The sequence below is a fragment of the Podarcis gaigeae genome (assembly GCF_964106915.1).
Source record: "Podarcis gaigeae genome assembly, chromosome: 18".
Lineage (NCBI taxonomy): Eukaryota > Metazoa > Chordata > Lepidosauria > Squamata > Lacertidae > Podarcis > Podarcis gaigeae.
In genome coordinates, this window is record NC_139696.1 from 5,433,362 (window position 1) to 5,454,488 (window position 21,127).

General features: G+C 51.6%; 2 protein-coding genes across 2 annotated transcripts in view; one reads left to right on the top strand and one right to left on the bottom strand.

Annotated features, from left to right (window-relative positions):
- Positions 1 to 9,637, top strand: part of PCSK4 (proprotein convertase subtilisin/kexin type 4) — a 26,565-nt gene extending 16,928 nt beyond the window's left edge. Inside the window, exons 9-14 of the mRNA XM_083720858.1 lie at positions 1,902 to 2,002; positions 3,119 to 3,222; positions 3,545 to 3,662; positions 5,458 to 5,643; positions 6,413 to 6,657; positions 9,035 to 9,637. Of these exons, the coding sequence (XP_083576984.1) occupies positions 1,902 to 2,002; positions 3,119 to 3,222; positions 3,545 to 3,662; positions 5,458 to 5,643; positions 6,413 to 6,657; positions 9,035 to 9,516 (1,236 nt within the window). The 3' untranslated portion in view covers positions 9,517 to 9,637. The remainder of the gene's footprint in view (positions 1 to 1,901; positions 2,003 to 3,118; positions 3,223 to 3,544; positions 3,663 to 5,457; positions 5,644 to 6,412; positions 6,658 to 9,034) is intronic.
- A 1,747-nt stretch (positions 9,638 to 11,384) lies between these two features.
- LOC310835684 (uncharacterized protein) lies at positions 11,385 to 20,404 on the bottom strand. The gene is made up of 4 exons (XM_083720597.1): positions 20,354 to 20,404; positions 17,535 to 18,380; positions 13,633 to 13,846; positions 11,385 to 11,899 (listed from the first exon to the last, which is right to left on the bottom strand). The coding sequence occupies exons 2-4, from the start codon at positions 18,343 to 18,345 to the stop codon at positions 11,698 to 11,700; spliced, it is 1,227 nt and encodes a 408-aa protein (XP_083576723.1). The 5' UTR covers positions 18,346 to 18,380; positions 20,354 to 20,404; the 3' UTR covers positions 11,385 to 11,697.
- Between the last annotated feature and the right edge of the window lie 723 nt (positions 20,405 to 21,127).

Below are 21,127 nucleotides of genomic sequence, written 5' to 3' on the forward strand. Positions count from 1 at the left end.
TAACCCTGAGTCCGTAAGTGACTGTGGAGGCCAATTCTGGATCCAAACTTCCTTCCGCAGTGGGGACATAGGTTTCCGGGCGGGAGTTGATCCCGGTGAGGGTTTGCCAAGCGTGCCGTCCGCTTAGCATGTTTCTCCCTTGCGTCCTGAGTTTGAGCGTCTTCGAAGCCCACAACGCCTTTGGTAAAGGCTGTTCTCCAATTGGATGAACTCGTGACCAGTGTTCGACAGTGGAATTTGCTGCCAAGGAGTGTGGTGGAGTCTCCTTCTTTGGAGGTCTTTAAGCAGAGGCTTGACAAGCATATGTCAGGAGTGCTCTGATGGTGTTTCCTCCTTGGCAGGGGGTTGGACTCGATGGCCCTTGTGGTCTCTTCCAACTCTATGATTCTATGATTCTAGGATGCGAGCTATGAGTAGCAGAGAGAGTTAGAGATTGCTGTATTAGAGTTAGGATAGGAAAGGAGGAAGATAAGGTCTACAGCAAAGAGTGGAAAGGAAAAATATCACAGAAAATGGGGGGAGGGAAGTCAATAATATAAAAGAAAAACTTACGTCCTGGAATTTTATGTGCAATTTGTGGAAATTTAATTTGATATACACATACTCACACACAGTATATTAAACTACAAGAACAACAAAACAACAACAACAACAATAAAGACTTGAGAAATGGCCCGACCCCAAAGACCACTGTTAGAGGATTTATATATATGAGACCTTTGTTGTTGTTGTTTAGTCGTGTCCGCCTCTTCGTGACCCCCTGGACCAGAGCACGCCAGGCACTCCTGTCTTCCACTGCCTCCCACAGTTTGGTCAAACTCATGCTGGGAGCTTCGAGAACACTGTCCCACCATCTCGTCCTCTGTCGTCCCCTTCTCCTTGTGCCCTCCATCTTTCCCAACATCAGGGTCTTTTCCAGGGAGTCTTCTCTTCTCCTGAGGTGGCCAAAGTCTTGGAGCCTCAGCTTCAGGATCTGTCCTTCCAGTGAGCACTCAGGGCTGATTTCCTTCTGAATAGAGAGGTTTGATCTTTTTGCAGTCCATGGGACTCTCAAGAGTCTCCTCCACCACCAGAATTCAAAAGCATCCATTCTTCGGCGATCAGCCTTCTTCATGGTCCAGCTCTCACTTCCATACATCACTAACAGGAAAACCATAGCTTTAACTACACGGACCTTTGTCAGCAAGGTGATGTCTCTGCTTTTTAAGATGCTGTCTATGAGACCTTAGAATTCCTCTAACACCACCCGAAAGAATCATGCAAGCATCACAGAAAAAGGCGTTCTGCAACAGAAATGTGAGAGAGTGTGGCTTTTGTCTCCTGTTTTGTCGAGATACCTGATAATGTTTGCCGATTGCCTTAACCTGGCCATTCTGGGCCGTTATATTGAGGTGGCAAATACCTTAGTTCTCAAACCCAGTTCTCTGGCCTCCCCTATTCACACACAAAACATGCCCTTTTGATTGGATTTCAAGCCTTTGGGAATGAAAAGAACGATTGGGAGAGGTTTTCCCCAAGATATTTCATTCTGTAGAGGAAATATGGGGGGAGGGTCATTAAGATTTGCGGGATAGCTCTCCTGTACTATTTCGGAGCTGTGGTCTATGTACCTTGCCCATAAACATTTGTTTTATTGACGGCACCTTCAGTGGCGTAGCGTGGGTTGTCAGCACCCGGGGCAAGGCAAGTAATTTGCACCCCCTAACCCGTGGATTTGCGCCCCCTAGCCCTAACCCCCAGATGTTGCGCCCGGTGCGGCCGGCCCCCCCTGCACCCCCCACGTTACGCCACTGGGCACCTTAGAACTATTATAATAATGGGAGAAGATTGGAGGCTGGCTGAGGAATCCGTGCAACCTGTAATTCTTATTTTATTTTTTGTGATTCTCTTTCCCCTCGCAGGTGACCACAGACCTGCGCCACACCTGCACCAGCGGCCACACAGGAACATCTGCTTCTGCCCCTCTCGCGGCCGGCATGATTTCACTCGCTTTGGAAGCCAAGTAAGAAGGGAGGAGAGTCGGCTAACCTCTTTGGGGTCCAAGGGCCCCACCGCAAATCTTCCGGAGGGGCTGGGGCACAAATCTGACTTGATCTTTCAAATCGGAACCAGTGAAGGCGGTGAAGGTCCTGTGTGAGTGCCTGGAGGCGGTTGGAGGATGGATGGCGGCTAACAGATTGAGGTTGAATCCTGACAAGACTGAAGAACTGTTTTGGGGGACAGGAGGTGGGCAGGTGTGGAGGATTCCCTGGTCCTGAATGGGGTGCCCCTGAAGGACCAGGTGTGCAGCCTGGGAGTCATTTTGGACTCACAGCTGTCCATGGAGGCGCAGGACAATTCTGTGTCCAGGTTGGCTGTCCACCAGCTCCATCTGGTACGCAGGCTGAGACCCTCCCTGCCTGTGGACTGTCTTGCCAGAGTGGTGCATGCTCTGGTTATCTCTCGCTTGGACTACTGCAATGCACTCTACGTGGGGCTACCTTTGAAGGTGACCCGGAAACTGCAACTAATCCAGAATGCGGCAGCTAGACTGGTGACTGGGAGCGGCTGCCGAGACCACATAACACCGGTCTTGAAAGACCTACACTGGCTCCCAGTATGTTTCCGAGCACAATTCAAAGTGTTGGTGCTGACCTTTAAAGCCCTAAACGGCCTCGGTCCAGTATACCTGAAGGAGCGTCTCTACCTCCATCGTTCAGCCTCGACACTGATGTCCAGCGCCGAGGGCCTTCTGGCAGTTCCCTCCCTGTGAGAAGTGAGGTTACAGGGAACCAGGCAGCGGACCTTTTCGGTAGTGGCACCCACCCTGTGGAACGCCCTCCCACAAGATGTCAAAGAGAAAAATAACTACAAAACTACATCTAAAGGCAGCCCTGTTTAGGGAAGCTTTTAATGTTTAATAGGTTATTGTATTTTAGCGTTTTGTTGGAAGCCGCCCAGAGTGGCTGGGGAAACCCAGCCAGATGGGCGGGGTATAAATAAATTGTTGTTGTTGTTGTTGTTGATTAGAGCCTGGTGCTGATAAGTCCAAAGTCAGGGGCTCGATCTCCATACAGGCCACCTGCATATTCCTGCATTGCAACTCTTATGATTCTCACTCCCTTCTCCATCTTTGTAGCCCAGCCCTGACCTGGCGTGACATGCAGCACATCGTCGTGAGGGCTTCCAGACCAGCCCACCTCCAGGCAGACGACTGGGTTGTGAATGGCGTAGGGCGCAAAGGTGAGGCTGGGGAGAGCTGGGGTCGAGGCAACATCTGGAAGTCCATGGGACTCTCAAGAGTCTCCTCCAGCACCAGAATTCAGAAGCATCAATTCTTCGGCGATCAGCCTTCTTGATGGTCCAGCTCTCACTTCCATACATCTCCAAATCAAACTTAGGTCTCCAGCTGTTTGGGGACTACAACTCCCATCCTCCCTAGCTAGCAGGGCCAGTGGTCAGGGACGATGGGATTTGTAGTCCAAGTTTGGGGAAACGCTGCTGTAATTCCTCCAAGGGAGCAGGATCTCACCACTGTTTCTCTTGTTTCTCTCCCCCGCCTCAGTGAGTCACTATTACGGATACGGGCTCTTAGACGCCGGACGCCTGGTGGATCTGGCCAAGAGGTGGAACACGACTGGGCCCCAGAGGAAATGCTCCATCAGAATCATCTACAAGCCATTGTAAGGGACGGGCTCTCAAAAGGCAGAGGGCCTTCTTGGTGGTGGCACCCGCCCTGTGGAACGCCCTCCCATTAGATGTCAAAGAAATAAACAACTATCTGACTTTTAGGAGGCATCTGAAGGCAGGCCAGCTTAGGGAGATTTTTAATGTTTGATGTTCTTTTGTGGTTTTAATATTTTCTTGTGGGGTTTTAAAGGTAGAACACTATAATTCTGATATTGGTAGGGTCATTTTCCTTCCGGTGACCCGGAAACTGCAATTAATCCAGAATGCAGCAGCTAGACTGGGGACTGGGACTGGCCGCCGGGACCACATAACACCAGGCCTGAGAGATCTGCATTGGCTCCCTGTACGTTTCCGAGCACAATTCAAAGTGTTGGTGCTGACCTTGAAAGCCCTAAACGGCCCAGTATCCCTGAAGGAGCATCTCCACCCCCATCATTCTGCCCGGACACTGAGGTCCAGCTCCAAGGGCCTTCTGGCAGTTCCCTCCCTGCAAGAAGTGAGGTTACAGGAAACTAGGCAGAGGGCCTTTTCGGTGTTGGCACCCGCCCTGTGGAACGCCCTCCCTTCAGATGTGAAGGAAATAAGCAGCTATCCTATCTTTAAAAGACATCTGAAGGCAGCCCTGTTCAGGGAAGTTTTTAATATGTAACGCTGTACTGTTTTTAACACTTGATTGGGAGCCGCCCAGAGTGGCTGGGGAAACCCAGCCAGATGGGCGGGGTATAAATAATAAATTATTATTCTTATTAATTATTATCATTATTATTATTATTACAGTCATACGCTTCGGGTTGCGCACCATGCTGAACCCAGAAGTACCGGAACGGGTTACTTCTGGGTTTCACTGCTCACGTATGCACAGAAGCGCTAAATCACGCTTTGCACATGCGCAGGAGTGCCGAATTGTGACCCACGCATGCGCGGACACGGCGCTGCGGGTTGGAATGCTGCGGGTTGCGAACGTGCCTCCCGCACGGATCACGTTTGCAACCTGAGCATCCACTATATTATTATTATTATTATTATTATTATTATTATTATTATTATTACATACCCTCCAAGCAACTTGGCAACTAATGTGCTAGCTAAAAAAGGCACTTTCCGGGTCATGTGGCCAGCAGGACTAAGCCGCTTTTGGCGAACCAGAGCAGCACACGGAAACGCCGTTTAGCTTCCCACCGGAGTGGTACCTATTTATCTACTTGCACTTTGACGTGCTATCGAACTGCTAGGTTGGCAGGAGCAGGGACAGAGCAACGGGAGCTCACCCTGTCGCGGGGATTCGAACCGCCGACCTTCTGATCGGCAAGCCCTAGGCTCTGTGGTTTAGAGCACAGCGCCACCCACCTCCCTTCGATATATTTTAGACTTTGACAAATTAGACTGTTTGCTTTGGTAAGGCCGAAATCCAAAGGTAAAAGGTAAAGGGACCCCTGACCATTAGGTCCAGTTGTGACCGACTCTGGGGTTGCGGCGCTTATCGCGCTTTACTAGCCAAGGGAGCCGGCGTACAGCTTCCGGGTCATGTGGCCAGCAGGACTAAGCCGCTTCTGGCAAACCAGAGCAGTGCATGGAAACGCCATTTACCTTCCCGCCGGAGTGGTGCCTATTTATCTACTTGCACTTTGACGTGCTTTCGAACTGCTAGGTGGGCAGGAGCAGGGACCGAGCAACCGGAGCTCAACCGGTCGCAGGATAGCTCCTCTTGAAAGGGGCTGAGCATGTTCCAACCCTACTGCAAATAACTCTGCCTCTTCTTCCTCTCCCTCCCCTTTGGCTTTTTGGCAGGCCGATTGGTTCAAGGCTCTCCATCGCCAAGAACGTCACCTCTTCCTCCTGCCAGAGGAAGGACCAGAGCATCCGTTCCCTGGAGCACGTCCAGGTCCAGCTCTCCCTCCGCTACAGCCGCCGAGGAGATTTAGCCATCTCTCTGACCAGCCCCATGGGGACCAAATCTATTCTGGTGGCTGTCAGGTAAGGCAAGGCGATATATTGCTACGTCATCCCAACCCGAAGTCCATATTGTGATGTCAGCTTCACTGTTTCTGACTGGCCCTAATTTCACAAATCATGATGGGCTGTACAGTGGTACCTCGGGTTAAGTACTTAATTCGTTCCGGAGGTCCGTTCTTAACCTGAAACTGTTCTTAACCTGAAGCACCACTTTAGCTAATGGGGCCTCCTGCTGCCGCCGCGCTGCCAGAGCACGATTTCTGTTCTCATCCTGAAGCAAAGTTCTTAACCTGAAGCACTATTTCTGGGTTAGCGGAGTCTGTAACCTGAAGCGTATGTAACCTGAAGCGTATGTAACCCGAGGTACCACTCTATTTTGCCCTGAAACCAGTTTCAAGCCTGTGTTGTGATATTAATCATTATAAATTTCCCCCAAATAAATAAAAGATAGTTAGTCAAGCATTTCCCAATACAGTGGTACCTTGGTTTAAGAACAGCTTAGTTTATGAACAACTTGGATCAATAATAATACCTTTATTGTCATTGTACAACCTGTGTAACGGTGTTTCCGTTACTCTGGTTCGCCAGAAGCGGCTTAGTCCTGCTGGCCACATGACCCGGAAGCTGTAGGCCGGCTCCCTCGGCCAATAAAGTGAATATTATCACCCTTGTTTTAGACACTATGTAATTCTGTGGATGCAGCCCAGAAGAGCGTTAGATTTTTTTGCTGCAGCATCACACCGTCGGCTCATGTTAAGCTCGCACACGATTTCTCTATTTTGCCCGCCAGGCCTCACGACACCAGCCGCGAGGGGTACAGGGACTGGTCTTTCATGTCCACACACTATTGGGACGAAAATCCGCGGGGCGTCTGGTCCCTTCTGCTGGAGAACAAAGGCGATGCGTACAACACGGGGTCCCTCGACAGCTTTGTGTTAAAACTGTACGGCACAGAGGAAGATATGAGGGCGAGACCGGTCGCAGCCTCGATGGTGGGCAGCTGTGCTATGCGAAGCGCTGATGGAGAATGCCTGGGTAAGTTGCGTCCATCCCTCCTTACCCTGGATGGCGGGCCGTGGAGCCTGCAGAACTCCTTGCCACTGGATCCCAGTAACAAAATAAATGGACTGTTGGGCAATGGGAGGGGTAGGGCTCTTTTGGTTTGGCGGGTGGGACCATTAATCTCCCCCACCCCAGGCCGATTTTGGTAGGTGATTGACAGGAGGGGGAGCCCGAACCATCTAGTCATGTGCGTTGATGTCTTTCCCGCTGGGAAATGCAGCGCGCAGTAGGTGCAGGCGCCGATCAGACTTTGGAATGCTGGCGCCGCCGGATCAAGTACCGTATTTTTCTATAAGACGCACCAGACCATAAAACGCACCTAGTTTTTGGAGGAGGAAAACATGAAAAGAAATATTCTGAATCCCAGAAGCCAGAACAGCAAGAGGGATCTGGCTTCTGGGATAGCGGCGCGAAGCCTCTTCAGGGCAGAGGGAAGAAGGCTCCCCCAAGAGCCACACTCCCTTTAAAGAGCTTGCGGAGCATGTGTGCGGCTCTTGGGGGCTTTTCCCCGAGGAGGGAGAAGGGCAGCTCTTTAAAGGGAGCGCTGAGCAGAGCCTCCCACCTGCATTCGCTCCATAACACACACACACATTTCCCCTTACTTTTTAGGAGGGGGAAAGTATGTCTTATAGAGCGAAAAAGCCTGGTTAGAAAGGAAAGATGCGGTCCTGGAGGTATTGCGGTCCTGAGTCATTTAAGGCTTTATAGGTCAGAACCAGCACTTTGAATTGGGCCTGAAAACTAATTGGTAGCCAGTGCAGTTGGACCAGGATCAGTGCAATGTGCTCAAACCGTCTTGCCACCCAGTGAGTGAGCTGGCTGCTGAATTCTGCACCAGCTGAAGTTTCTGAACCATCTTCAGAGGCAGCCCTACGTAGAACGCATTGCAGTAATCTAACCTTGAAGTTACCAGAGCATATACAACGTAGTTAGGCTATCCCTGTCCAGATAGGGGCGTAGCAGCTGGGCCACCAGCCGAAGCCGATGGAAGGCACTCCAGGCCACCTGAGCCTCGAGCGACTGTTGCAATGCCAGCCTGAACATTTACCGTATTTTTTGCTCTATAAGACGCACCAAACCACAAGACGCATCTAGTTTTTGGAGGAGGAAAACAAGGAAAAAAATATTCTGAATCTCAGAAGCCAGAACAGCAAGAGGGATCGCTGCGCAGCGAAAGCAGCAATCCCTCTTGCTGTTCTGGCTTCTGGGATAGCTGCGCAGCCTGCATTCGCTCCATAAGACGCACAACCATTTCCCCTTACTTTTTAGGAGAGAAAAAGTGAGTCTTACAGAGCGAAAAATACGGTACATCAAATTTCCCACGAGAGTTCTGGGTTTGGAAAAATGCGCAATGAATAATACAGTAAAATCCAAGCCGCGAAACCTCCGCTGCTTTTAACACTGTTGTCTCTTGAGACAGGCGGAGGCCAACAATTCTGAATATGGCCGTGCTTCGGAATAATAATAATAAAAATAATAAAAATAATAGTAATAATAATAATTTATTCCCTGCCCACTCTGGGCGGCTTCCAACAAAACACTAAAATACAATAACCTATTAAACATTAAAACCTTCCCTAAACAGAGCTGCCTTCAGATATCTTCTAAAAGTTTGGTAGTTACTTTTCTCTTTGACATCTGGTGGGAGGGCGTTCCACAGGGCGGGCGCCACCACCGAGAAGGCCCTCTGCTTGGTTCCCTGTAACTTGGCTTCTCACAGTGAGGGAACCGCCAGAAGGCCCTCGGAGCTGGACCTCAGTGTCCGGGCAGAACGATGGGGGAGGAGATGCTCCTTCAGATATACTGGACCGAGGCCGTTTAGGGCTTTAAAGGTCAGCGCCAACACTTTGAATTGTGCTCGGAAACGTACTGGGAGTCAATGTAGGTCTTTCAGGACCGGTGTTATATGGTCCCGGCTGCCGCTCCCAGTCACCAGTCTAGCTGCCGCATTCTGGATTAGTTGTAGTTTCCGGGTTACCTTCAAAGATAGCCCCAAATAGAGCACATTGCAGTAGTCAAACTTCCAAAACATTTGGAAAGCAAGGCGCAGCTTCGGATTGGCTGCAGGAAGCTCTTGCAGCCAATCGGAAGCTGCGTCAGAACATTCGGGTTCCAAAGAACATTTGCAAACCGGAACGCTCGCTTCCGGGTTTGCGGCGTTCGGGAGCCGAGACGTTCGACTTGCAAGGCTTTTGAGGTACGACTGCAATGCTGTTTTTACAGGGTGGGGGGGGGCATTCCTGGGAATGAGTTCATGGAACCCTGCGGCTGTTCCGACAAAATTTGGGAACCGTTGTTCTCCGCCTCCGGCGTCTCTTCTGCATCGCTCACCCTCTCTTTCTCTTCTCAGAATGCCACGGCCCCTTCTATGCCCTCCAGCGCCGATGTGTCTCATACTGCCCCCCCAGATATTACGCCCTCTCCCGGCCCTCGCTGGCTCCCGATGGGACGCCCCGCAACGCCCGGTCCTGCGCCGCTTGCCACCCGTCCTGCTACACCTGTCTCGGAGGCGCGGAAAACAACTGCACCGCTTGCCCGCCTTTCAGTAGCTTCGAAGAGGCCGCCCACCACTGTCTCCAGCACCCGTACTACACGTCCCGGGGAGGGGAGGTCGCCCGGGGGCATGGGCACCTTCCGCTCCTGCTTGCGGTGGCCCTGATGTTTGTGGGGCCCGTTGTCTTCTCCCTCCTCTACGGGGCTTACCGCCTGGCATCCCAAAGGGGCAAGGGGCGGAAGGGGGCAGGGGCCCGGGCCGAATCCGGGTCGGAACCGCTGTGCCTGAACGAGACAGAGGAATGTTTAAAGGAGCCACTGCGGAAGCCTTTCCTGTGAAAATGAAAGCTGGGGGACTCGAACTCGGCTCTGCATTGATGCCTTGTTTTGTTTTTTTACTCTCACTCCAAAAAACACTAAACCCTGTTTTTTCTTGAATGCAATACAATCTCAGCCTGTGTATTGTGTGTTTGTGATTTAGGGGTTCAGTTTCAACCCCCCGCCCCCAGAATCTATTTATTTATTTTTACTTATTGAATTCATATGAGGGTCGCGGGTGGCGCTGTGGGTTAAACCACAGAGCCTAGGACTTGCCGATCAGAAGGTCGGTGGTTCGAATCCCCGCAACAGGCTGAGCTCCCATTGCTCGGTCCCTGCTCCTGCCAACCTAGCAGTTCGAAAGCACACCAGTGCAAGTAGATAAATAGGTACCGCTCCAGCAGGAAGGTAAACGGCGTTTCCATGCGCTGCTCTGGTTCTCCAGAAGCGGCTTAGTCCTGCTGGCCACATGACCTGGAAGCTGTACGCCGGCTCCCTCGGCCCATAAAGCGAGATGAGCGCCGCAACCCCAGAGTCGTCTGCGACTGGACCTAATGGTCAGGGGTCCCTTTACCTTTACCGTTACCTTGTGTCTTTAAGTTTTGCAGGTTGTTTATTATTGCTTGTATCTCGAGGGTTTGTGCCAGAGCACACCTGGTAGCGCTTACCAAAGGGAACTGCACTCTGCACATGCTCGGTGACATTTCTTTTACTGCTATCCCTGCCCGCTGCAGGCCAAGGCTTCTGGTATTCCTCGAGTCCTTGCTTTGATGGTCCATTTCTGAAAACGGAAAAAGCCTCTGGGTTCACCCTTGACTTGGGAGCTTCCCTTGGGCTTCCAGTTTTCGATATGGGAGTGGGAGGGAACAGCAACACTTTGCATATGCTCAAAAGCACTATGAACAATCACATCGCTGGAAGGGGATTTCATACGTCACCGATTTCCAACCCATTACAAACACAGGACATTCGAGTGCGGAAAATTAAATACTGTATTTTTCGCTCTATAAGACGCACCAGACCACAAGACGCACTTAGTTTTTGGAGGAGGAAAACAAGGAAAAAAATATTCTGAATCTCAGAAGCCAGAACAGCAAGAGGGATCGCTGCGCAGCGAAAGCAGCAATCCCTCTTGCTGTTCTGGCTTCTGGGATAGCTGCGCAGCCTGCATTTGCTCCGTAAGACGCACACACATTTCCCCTTACTTTTTAGGAGGGAAAAAGTGAGTCATAGAGCAAAAAATACGGTACTTCTCTCTGCACATTCCCCAGAGGCTCGATTTAAATCCGTTCTTATTTATGGAAGACATTTTCCCCTTATGACATCAGATGTTCGGTAGGATCGCAAAAGTGTAGAGTTTAAAGTGCCCCCCAAAGTTTATCTGATCCAACCCCTTGGCAACGCAGGAACATTTTTGCAAAGAGAAATTTCACAGAATAGTAGAGTTGGAAGGGACCCTGAAGAAAATCTAGTCCAACCCCTTTGCAATGCAGGAATACGCAGCTGCCTCACCCGGGAATCGAACCTGCGACCTTGGCGTTATCACCACCACGCTCTCACCAACTGAGCTTTCCACGCTCAGTTGGCAGACACCCCTGTGCGTTGTGTATACAGTGGTACCTCTGGTTGCGAACGGGATCCGTTCCGGAGGCCCGTTCGCAAGATGAAAAGAGCGCAACCTGCAGCGGCGCATCTGCACATGCGCGGTTGTGATTCGCCACTACTGCACATGCGCATGACGTCATTTTGCACTTCTGTGCATGCACAAGCGGCGAAACCCGGAAGTAACCTCTTCTGGTACTCCTGGTCGCCACAGGGCGTAACCTGAAAGAATGTAACATGAAGCGGACATAACATGAGATATGACTACCAGGAACCGTCAAAAAAATCCCCTGCATGTGGAAATTCAGTATTTCAAGGGGGGGGGGGCCCTCCAGCCTAGCTTCCTTCTGAAATGCTAACATTTGCTTTTTTAAGGGAGGAGCATTTGACCCTGCCTGCAAATTTAGTCCTTTCTTGCAAAGCCACTGGGATTTTGCAAACAAACCCCGTGTTTCGAAGCAGATGGCTGGTCTCTTTTAAGTCCTCCTGGAGATGACCCAGAAATTTACAGTGGTGTTGCAGAGTTGTTGGTTTTTTGCGGGGATGGGGAGCTTGAGAAGGGGGCGGGGGGCGGAGACAGTTTTGTAGGCGCCTCGTCCCTCATCTCTTGGGCATAGTCAATTCGAGCGTCGGAGCGGATGTGTTGCGGACGTCGGGCAAGGCTGCGAACAGGAACCCCAAGCCCAGGTGGTAGAGGCAGAAGAGGTTGTAGATACTCATGGCGACTGTCGGGAAGAAGGAGAGGCCGAACCCGAACCCACGGTATGTGCTACAGAGGTGCAGGCATGCCCAGTAGCAGCATCTGTGAAGCGAAGCACAGCAAAGAAGAAATTCTCAATCAGCTTTTCCCAAATTTGGTTCTCCGGTTGCTTGGCGACTACAATTCCCATCATCCACGGCCGCCGGTCTTGCTAGCTAGGGATGATGGGCGTTGTAGTCCCCAAACATCTGGAGACTCAAGTTTGGGAAACTTTGCTCCAAAGGGACAGAAAGAGAACGAACTTGAACATAACTAGAAGTCATTAAGGTTCCTAACCCCAAACAAACGTTGTTCACATTCAATTTACCGAGAACCTTTCAGGAGAAGTTCGGAGATTTCTGAACCGGATCGGCGAACTTCGATAAACTGAACCGGTTTGTTCCTATTCAGGGCTCCCCCCCCCCCCAGCTAGAACTCTATTCTAAGAGAACAACAGAGGCGTTCGTGGTGAGTTCCAGCACCTTTTTTTCTAGAAAAATAGCACTGAATTAGTGGCATTCGTTAGGGACGCAGGTGGCGCTGTGGGTTAAACCACAGAGCCTAGGACTTGCCGATTAGAAGGTTGGCGGTTCGAATCCCTGCGACGGGGTGAGCTCCCGTTGCTCAGTCCCGGCTCCTGCCAACCTAGCAGTTCGAAAGCAGATAAATAGGTACCGCTCCAGTGGGAAGGTAAACGGCGTTTCTGTGCACTGCTCTGGTTCGCCAGAAGCGGGTTTGTCCTGCTGGCCATATACCTGGAAGCTGTATGCCGGCTCCCTTGGCCACTAAAGCAAGATGAGCCCCGCAACCCCAGAGTCGGCCACCACTGGACCTAATGGTCAGGGGTCCCTTTACCTTTACCTTTAGTGGCATTCGTTAAATGCAGCATGTTGCCATTAGCAAAATCAAACAAGGCTGCTTACAGTGGAACCTCGGAAGCCGAACGCCTTTCAACTGGAACGTTTCGACTCCGGAACGATCGAAAACCGGAAGTGATTGTTCCGGTTTTCGAATGATTTTCAGAAGCCGAATGTCCGGCGTGGCTTCCAATTAATATAATAATAATAATAATAATAATAATAATAATAATGTATTATTTATACCCCGCCCATCTGGCCCAGCCACTCTGGGCGGCTTCCAACAAAACACTAAAATACAATAACCTATTAAACATTAAAAGCTTCCCTAGCCTTTAGATGTCTTCTAAAAGTTTGGTAGTTATTTTTCTCTTTGACATCTGATGGGAGGGCGTTCCACAGGCTGGGCGCCACCACCCAGTGGCGTAGCGTGGGGGGTGCAGGGGGGGCCGACCGCACCGGGCGCAACATCTGGGGGTTAGGGTTAGGGGGCGCAAATCCATGTGTTAGGGGGCGCAAATCCACGGGTTAGGGGGCGCAAATTACTTGCCTTGCCCCGGGTGCTGACAACCCACGCTACGCCACTGCCACCACCGAGAAGTGTTTTGTTGGAAGCCGCCCAGAGTGGCTGGGGAAACCCAGCCAGATGGGCGGGGTATAAATAACAAATTACTATTATTATCATTATTATTATTCCTGTGTTGAAGGCAGGACTGCTTCTGGAACAATGAGGTCTGGGAACTTGGGTATTGTTTTTAGAGGGCAGGCTGCAATCTGTTTGAGAGGTACGTTCCTGTCGGGCAAAACCCCTTGACGAAAAGTGTAGAGCAGGATTTTCGGAGGTTGCCTAGCCTGGAGATTTGAGGGTTTGGCCCGAGAAAGGTCCCAAGGGCCAGGCAGAGATGCCTAGGGGCCACAGTCCCCGACCCTGCACCTCACCTTCCAACAGCAAAGAGCCCCACAAGGATCGGGATGAGACCCAGGTGCTCCTGGGGGAGGAAAGTCGCTGTCACCACCACGTTGAGGGCAAAGACGGAGAGCTGGTCCACGGAGCCCACGACAAAAAGCTGGTGGAGGAGGACGGGTGGAGAGCGAGTGCCCAGGGGGCCGATGTTGTCCAGGCACAAGGCCGAAAAGGCCCTCAGAACAATGCCTGCAGCCAGGAGAGAAAGGAGGGCAGTTTTTTCCGGAGACCATTTCCAGTTCAGCAGCATCGGAGTGAAATGGGAATACAGTGGTACCTTGGGTTAAGTACTTAATTCGTTCTGGAGGTCTGTTCTTAACCTAAAACTGTTCTTAACCTGAAGCACCATTTTAGCTAATGGGGCCTCCTGCTGCCACCGCATGATTTCTGTTCTCATCCTGAAGCAAAGTTCTTAACCTGAAGCACTATTTCTGGGTTAGCGGAGTCTGTAACCTGAAGCGTATGTAACCTGAAGCGTCTGTAACCCGAGGTACCACTGTATATCAGACTATAATGATACACTGGGTGAGAGACTTTGGGTACAATATACAACTTACAGCTTGGGAGAAGTTATGAAAACGGGATTTAAAGTTCACGGCGTGTTATACAGTGGTACCTCGGGTTACATACACTTGGATGTGTTTTCGAACTGCTAGGTTGGCAGGAGCAGGGACTGAGCAATGGGAGCTCACCCCATGGTGGGGATTCGAACCGCCGACCTTCTGATCGGCAAGTCCTAGGCTCTGTGGTTTAACCCACAGCGCCACCCGCATCCCAAATACAGGTGGTAAAGGGACCCCTGATCGTTAGGTCCAGTCACGGACAACTCTGGGTTTGCGGTGCTCATCTCGCTTTACTGGCTGAGGGAGCCGGCATTTGTCCGCAGACAGTTTTTCCAGGTCATGTGGCCAGTAGGACTAAGCCGCTTCTGGCGAAACCAGAGCAGTGCACGGAAACACCTCGAGATCTTGAGAAGCTGAAGATGGCATATAGATGTAAGAAATTAAAAAGTTTTGTCTTTTTATATTGTGATTTTATGTTGCATCCATCCTGAGACCTACAGGTATAGGGCGGTATATCAATTTAAAATATTATTATTATTATTATTATTATTACAGTGGTACCTCGGGTTACATATGCTTCAGGTTACATATGCTTCAGGTTACATATGCTTCAGATAACACACTCCGCTAACCCAGAAATAGTACCTCGGGTTAAGAACTTTGCTTCAGGATGAGAACAGAAATCATGCTCCGGCGGTGCGGCAGCAGCAGGAGGCCCCATTAGCTAAAGTGGTGCTTCAGGTTATGAACAGTTTCAGATTAAGAAGGGACCTCTGGAACGAATTAAGTACTTAACCCAAGGTACCACTGTACTACTACTACTACTACTAATTTAATAAAAGATTTGGTGACACTGCTGAGAGTTTCCAAGACACCTCTATTCCCCCTTCAGAGCTATAATGCCCAAATTTGCCTGGGGAAAGAGAGGCTCCGATTGTTAAACCACTCTGAGAATTACCGTTACATCTCCATAACAGAGGGGACAGCTCCCAGCAGCCTTGACAAACCAGCCTCGCCCATTCATTTCAGTGGGTCTACTCTGAGTAAGGCCAGAGCTGCCTGCAACCTGGGACTTTCAGCCTCCAAGATAAATAACCCACATTGCTTTTTGCAACGTTCGGAGGAATCGCGGCTTGAAAGCTGCCCACTTTGCAAATTGTTCTGTCCGCTCCTCCAAACATCCCATTAAGTCAGGAATGCTCGGCTTGGGGGGAAAAATCTCTGCGTTTGGGCCCCCGCAACTCACACGGCATCCTCTGTTTGCAGAAATAACAGCAGGTGGCTGCAATAGGTTTTTCTCTTTCTGCCTTAATGGAAACAGAGATGAGAAAGGTGAAGGGGTGGACAAGAATCTCGGCCACCCCAAATGCATTGAAGAAGAGTTTGGATTTGATATCCCGCTTTATCACTACCCGAAGGAGTCTCAAAGCGGCTAACATTCTCCTTTCCCTTCCTCCCCCACAACAAACACTCTGTGAGGTGAGTGGGGCTGAGAGACTTCAGAGAAGTGTGACTAGCCCAAGGTCACCCAGCAGCTGCATGTGGAGGAGCGGAGATGCGAACCCGGTTCACCAAATTACGAGTCCACTGCTCTTAACCACTACACGACGCTGGCTCCACACTGGGACCCATTGGGTTAGAGAATTACTGGTGTACATTTCTGGGCACAATTCAAAGTGTTGGTGCTGACCTTGAAAGCCCTAAACGGCCCAGTATCCCTGAAGGAGCGTCTCCGCCCCTATCATTCTGCCCAGACACTGAGGTCCAGCGCCGAGGGCCTTCTGGCGGTTCCCTCCCTGCGAGAATCGAGGTTACAGGGAACCAGGCAAAGGGCCTTCTCGGTGGTGGCGCCCGCCCTGTGGAACGCCCTCCCATCAGATGTCAAGGAAATAAACAGCTCTCTGACTTTCAGTAGACATCTGAAGGCAGCCCTGTTTAGGGCAGTTCCCTCCCTGCAAGAAGTCACGTTACAGGGAACCAGGCAGAGGGCCTTCTCGGTGGTGGCACCTGCCCTGTGGAACGCCTTCCCACCAGATGTCAAGGAAATAAACAGCTCTCTGACTTTCAGTAGACATCTGAAGGCAGCCCTGTTTAGGGAAGCTTTTAATGTTTGATGTTTTATCGTGTTTTTAATATTCTGTTGGGAGCCGCCCAGAGTGGCTGGAGAGACCCAGCCAGATGGGTGGGGTATAAATAATAAACTATTATTATTATCAAAAGGCAAGTGAGAACGGGGGTGGGGGTGACAGAAGGAGAGAGAAATGGGGGTGATCAAAAGTAGGGTGTCCGAAAGAGGGAGCTAAAGTTGGCGCAGCAATAAAACTGCTCGCACATCTGCAAAGCTAAGCAGGGTCAAATTTGATGTAGGGTGTGTGTGTGTACGCGTGCGCGTGCCATGTGCTGAGATTCCTGCATTGCAGGGGTTGGACTAGATGATCCCCAGGTGTCCCTTGCAACGCTGCCATGCTGCAAAAAGAGAGAGGGAAGGATGTAACGCGAGAGAAAGGGCGGCAAAAGGAGAGGAGGAGATGAAAGGGAGAGGCGGAAAGAAAGGTTGCGCCACCCAACTCTGGCAAATGAACCCGGAGGGAATTTGGCCCTTGAGAGAGAACGTGTTCTGGAGCCTGAGATGGGAGCTTGTCCCTAGGGTACACCTGTGGACTTGGAACAGGTCTCCGCAAAAAGTACCACCTTGTCCTCATTATGGTGTCAAGGAGATAAACAGCTTTCTGACTTTTAGAAGACATCTGAAGGCAGCCCTGTTTAGGGAAGTTTCCCCTCCAACATTTCCCCGATGAAAATAGGGACGTCCCCGGGATCAAATCAGAAACCGTGGCGGCTTCTGTAAACTTGGGACTGTCCCTGCAAAATAGCGACATTAGGAGATAATCATCATCATCATCATCATCATCATCATCATCATCTATACCCTGCCCATCTGGCTGGGCTTCCCCAGCCACTCTGGGCAGTTTCCAAAAAATATTAAAATACTGTAATACATCAAACATTAAAAGCTTCCCTAAACAAGGCTGCCTTCAGATGTCTTCTAAAAGTCTGGTAGTTGTTCTCTTTGACATCTGGTGGGAGGGTTTTCCACAGGGTGGGTGCCACCACCGAGAAGGCCCTCTGCCTGGTTCCCTGTAACTTGGCTTCTCGCAGTGAGGGAACCGCCAGAAGGCCCTCGGCGCTGGACCTTAGTGTCCGGGCAGAACGATGGGGGTGGAGATGCTCCTTCAGATATACTGGACTGAGGCCGGAGAGTCTGCACCTTCTGTTTGCGGCTCCCCCAACCCCCCAAAACACACATCTTTTACCGAGGAGAATAGGCAGCCCAGCGACCGGCAGGCAGCGAAGAGCCAAAGCGACCCGGCTGGCAAGATCAGGGCAGTCAGGGGCCGGCAGTGGAAGGAAGTAGTAGCTTCCATACAGGAACCACGGAGCCAGGAGGAGGGCGACGAAGGCCGAGGCCACGGCTTTCATGCGCTCGCCAGAGCAGGCCTGGAGACCTCCGCTGCCCCCCAAGCGGGCGGTCAGCTCCCCCGAGGAGCTGTGGGGCAAAACCGGGCAGGGGCCGTCTCTCGTGTCCAGGCAGGGCTGGCGTTTGTGGGGAGGCTGACCGGTCGGCGTGAGGGTCCCGGTTTGGCCACCTTCTGACCTTTGCTCGGGATCAGGAAGGGGGCAGCGTGGCACGACGTGGACAGAGTCCAAAAAGGACGTCTCCTTGGGCAAGCGGGGGGCCGCAGTGTCGGCCGCAGGCATGGGGGGCTGCCCCACGTCGCTCTCTTCTGGGGCCTGTGGAGGAGGGAGCCTGGGTTGACCCAGAGGGTCTGGAAAGGCTTGGCCAGGGAGAGGTCTGTTAGAGGTCATTCCTTCTTCCTCTTTTTCCTCCTCTTCTTCTTCTCCTTCCTCCTCTGTTTCAGTAGAATGCAGCTCCTCCAGAGACGATTCAGGGCTGTCCGAGACAGGCGCCATTGAAATCTGGGTGTCAAGGTCCAGAAATGGCGAGAAAGAGAGGTGGCTCGGGTCGATGTCTCGGAGCTGGCCGATGATATTGGCAAGGGAATCTCGGACGCTGTCAAACTCCTTCAGCTGACAGGGGCTGGCAGGGCTCCTTGTGGTCGCCATGGTAGGGAGAGAGGGCGAGCAACGGGCGAGGGTGTCTGGAAAGAAAATGACAGAGGCATGACCTGGCATTCTTGAATAATTGCCTGGCCCCTTCCCCAATGCTACTGCTTCCTGACATTTCAACCCCCCGCCCCCAGAATCTATTTATTTATTTTTACTTATTGAATTCATATGAGGGACACGGGTGGTGTTGTGGGTTAAACCACAGAGCCTAGGACTTGCCGATCAGAAGGTCGGCGGTTCGAATCCCCGCAATGACGGGGTGAGCTCCCGTTGCTCGGTCCCTGCTCCTGCCAACCTAGCAGTTTGAAAGCACGTCAAAGTGCAAGTAGATAAATAGGTACCGCTCCGGTGGGAAGGTAAACGGCGTTTCCGTGCGCTGCTCTGGTTCTCCAGAAGTGGCTTAGTCCTGCTGGCCATATGACCCGGAAGCTGGACGCCGGCTCCCTCGGCCAGTAAAGCGAGATGAGCGCTGCAACCCCAGAGTCGTCCACGACTGGACCTAATGGTCAGGGGTCCCTTTACCTTTACCTTGTGTCTTTAAGTTTCGCGGGTTGTTTATTATTGCTTTTATCTCGAGCGTTCGTGCCAGAGCACACCTGGTAGTGCTAACCAAAGGGAACTGCGCTCTGCACATGCTCAGTGACATTTCTTTTAGTGCTATCCCTGCCTGCTGCAGGCCAAGGCTTCTGGTATTCCTCGAGTCCTTGCTTTGATGGTCCATTTCTGAAAATGGAAAAAGCCTCTGGGTTCACCCTTGACTTTCCTTGGGCATCCAGTTTTCGATATGGGAGTGGGGAGGGAACAGCAACACTTTGCATATGCTCAAAGGCACTATAAACAATCACATCGCTGGAAGGGGACTTCATACGTCATCGATTTCTAACCTGTTGCTCGGTCCCTGCTCCTGCCAACCTAGCAGTTCGAAAGCACATCAAAGTGCAAGTAGATAAATAGGTACCACTCCAGTGGGAAGGTAAACGGCATTTCCGTGCGCTGCTCTGGTTCGCCAGAAGCGGCTTAGTCCTGCAGGCCACATGACCCGGAAGCTGTACGCCGGCTGCCTCGGCCAGTAAAGCGAGATGAGTGCCGCATCCCCAGAGTTGGCCACGACTGGACCTAACGGTCAGGGGTCCCTTTACCTTTACCTATGGCATAAATGCCTCTGCCACTCCCCCCCCCAAAAAGCGGCAAAAAGTCCTGTTGAGTAGGGTTTGTTGTTTAATGCCTTAAAAGTACAGCAAAAGTGGGGAGCGGGGTTGCAACCCCACCCCACCCCAAATCTGTCACCGACTCCCCATTCCAAGAACAACCCTACCATGTTTGATTTGTTGCTTTTAAACCCCCCCTCCACAGCGCCCCAGCCAAGTTGGGCCCCCATCTGGGCTAAACAGCACCCACATTTTCTGCCACCCCCAGATCCAGCCTGCCCCCCCACCCCCCCTGTCCAAATCAACCCCACGCCAACACCCCAAGACTCAAGCCGTGAACCCCCAAACCTCAAAGGACCCCCAACACTATTCTCTTCCCAGCCCAGCTCTTTTCTGCGTGCACCCCCCCCCCAAAAAAATTCTCCACCCCCCCCAATCAGCCTATCTCCATCATACCACCCCTCAAATCTCGGCCTCTTAACCCATAAGAAAACAAATTAAATTCCATCTCCAACTTTCGGCCCCCCCACTCCAGAACAATGTTACCCCCACCCCAGTTTTTACTTCCACAAACAGCCCTCCCCAAATTCAGCCTACCAAACATCACCCTCTTTATTGAGCTTCACCTCCCCCCCGTGCAACACGCCCCCCCCCAGTCAAAAAAAAAAATCATTCCCCGCATCTCTCTGCGTTTCCATCCTGAATTCCTTTCCAGCATCGCTTCTCCTGGCACCCCAGATCTCCCCCCCCCCAGATTATCCCCTATTATTTGAGATCTCTTCCCTCACCATGCTGCCCCCCCCCAAAAAAATCGCTACCTCCTATTTTACGGGCGCCCCCTCTCCACTTTTCTTTACCCGTCTGCGCGCGCTTCTCCGGATTCCGCTAGAAAAAAATGTATTAAAAAAAACCTGCTACAAACTTTCACTGATTCGTACTCTGTCCCGCCTCCCCCCCGCGCATCTGTTCCTAGAGGCTCCGCCCCTCCCTCTCCCACCAGCCAATCGCTGCTCTCAAACGCCAAGCAGCGGCGGGGGGGCCCCCCTTTATCAACGCATTCCAAAGCCCCTTCCCCCTCTGGCTGGGAGCCCGGAGGGGGCTGGGGCTGCGGGGGGGCTAACTTCATTCATAGGGTGTTAACACAAAGAGAGGGTCCTGGGGCGGGGATGGGGTCTGAGCGCAAGAGCCTGGGAGGCTTGTAAGGGTTAAATTACAATTTTTTTTGGGGGGGGGGGTTCTTCCCTTTCTGCGAATCTAGAAGGCTCCTTTAAGGATGTCTCTGCTGCGAGGAAGGGGCTGTAATTATAGGAGCCAACTCCTAGGGCAAGCATCCCTTCACCCCCCCAATAAAATATTTTTTTGGGGGGGGGCAAAGTGGATGGTCTGTTGTCTTTGTCCATGGAGTTTTCTTGGCAGGGATACTGGAATGGCTTGCCGGTTCCTGCTCCAGGTGGATCACGTTTGGTCAAAACTCTCCACTATGACCTGTCCCTCTATGGCTCATGGCTCATAGCTTCTCTGAGTTATTCAAGCCCCTTCGCCACAAAGGATAATATGGTCTGAAACTCAGCATCAAAAAACCCTAAGATCATGGCCACTGGTTTCATCACCTCCTGGCAAATAGAAGGGGA

Excerpts from the sequence above, each read along its gene's own strand:
- LOC310835684 (XM_083720597.1), bottom strand. The coding sequence starts at position 18,345 with ATGGCGACCACAAGGAGCCCTGCCAGCCCCTGTCAGCTGAAGGAGTTT. Across the intron at positions 13,847-17,534 it reads TGGGCTGCCTATTCTCCTCG|GCATTGTTCTGAGGGCCTTT; the intron begins GTAAAAGATGTG and ends TCCTGGCTGCAG. Across the intron at positions 11,900-13,632 it reads GGGCTCTTTGCTGTTGGAAG|ATGCTGCTACTGGGCATGCC; the intron begins GTGAGGTGCAGG and ends TTCGCTTCACAG.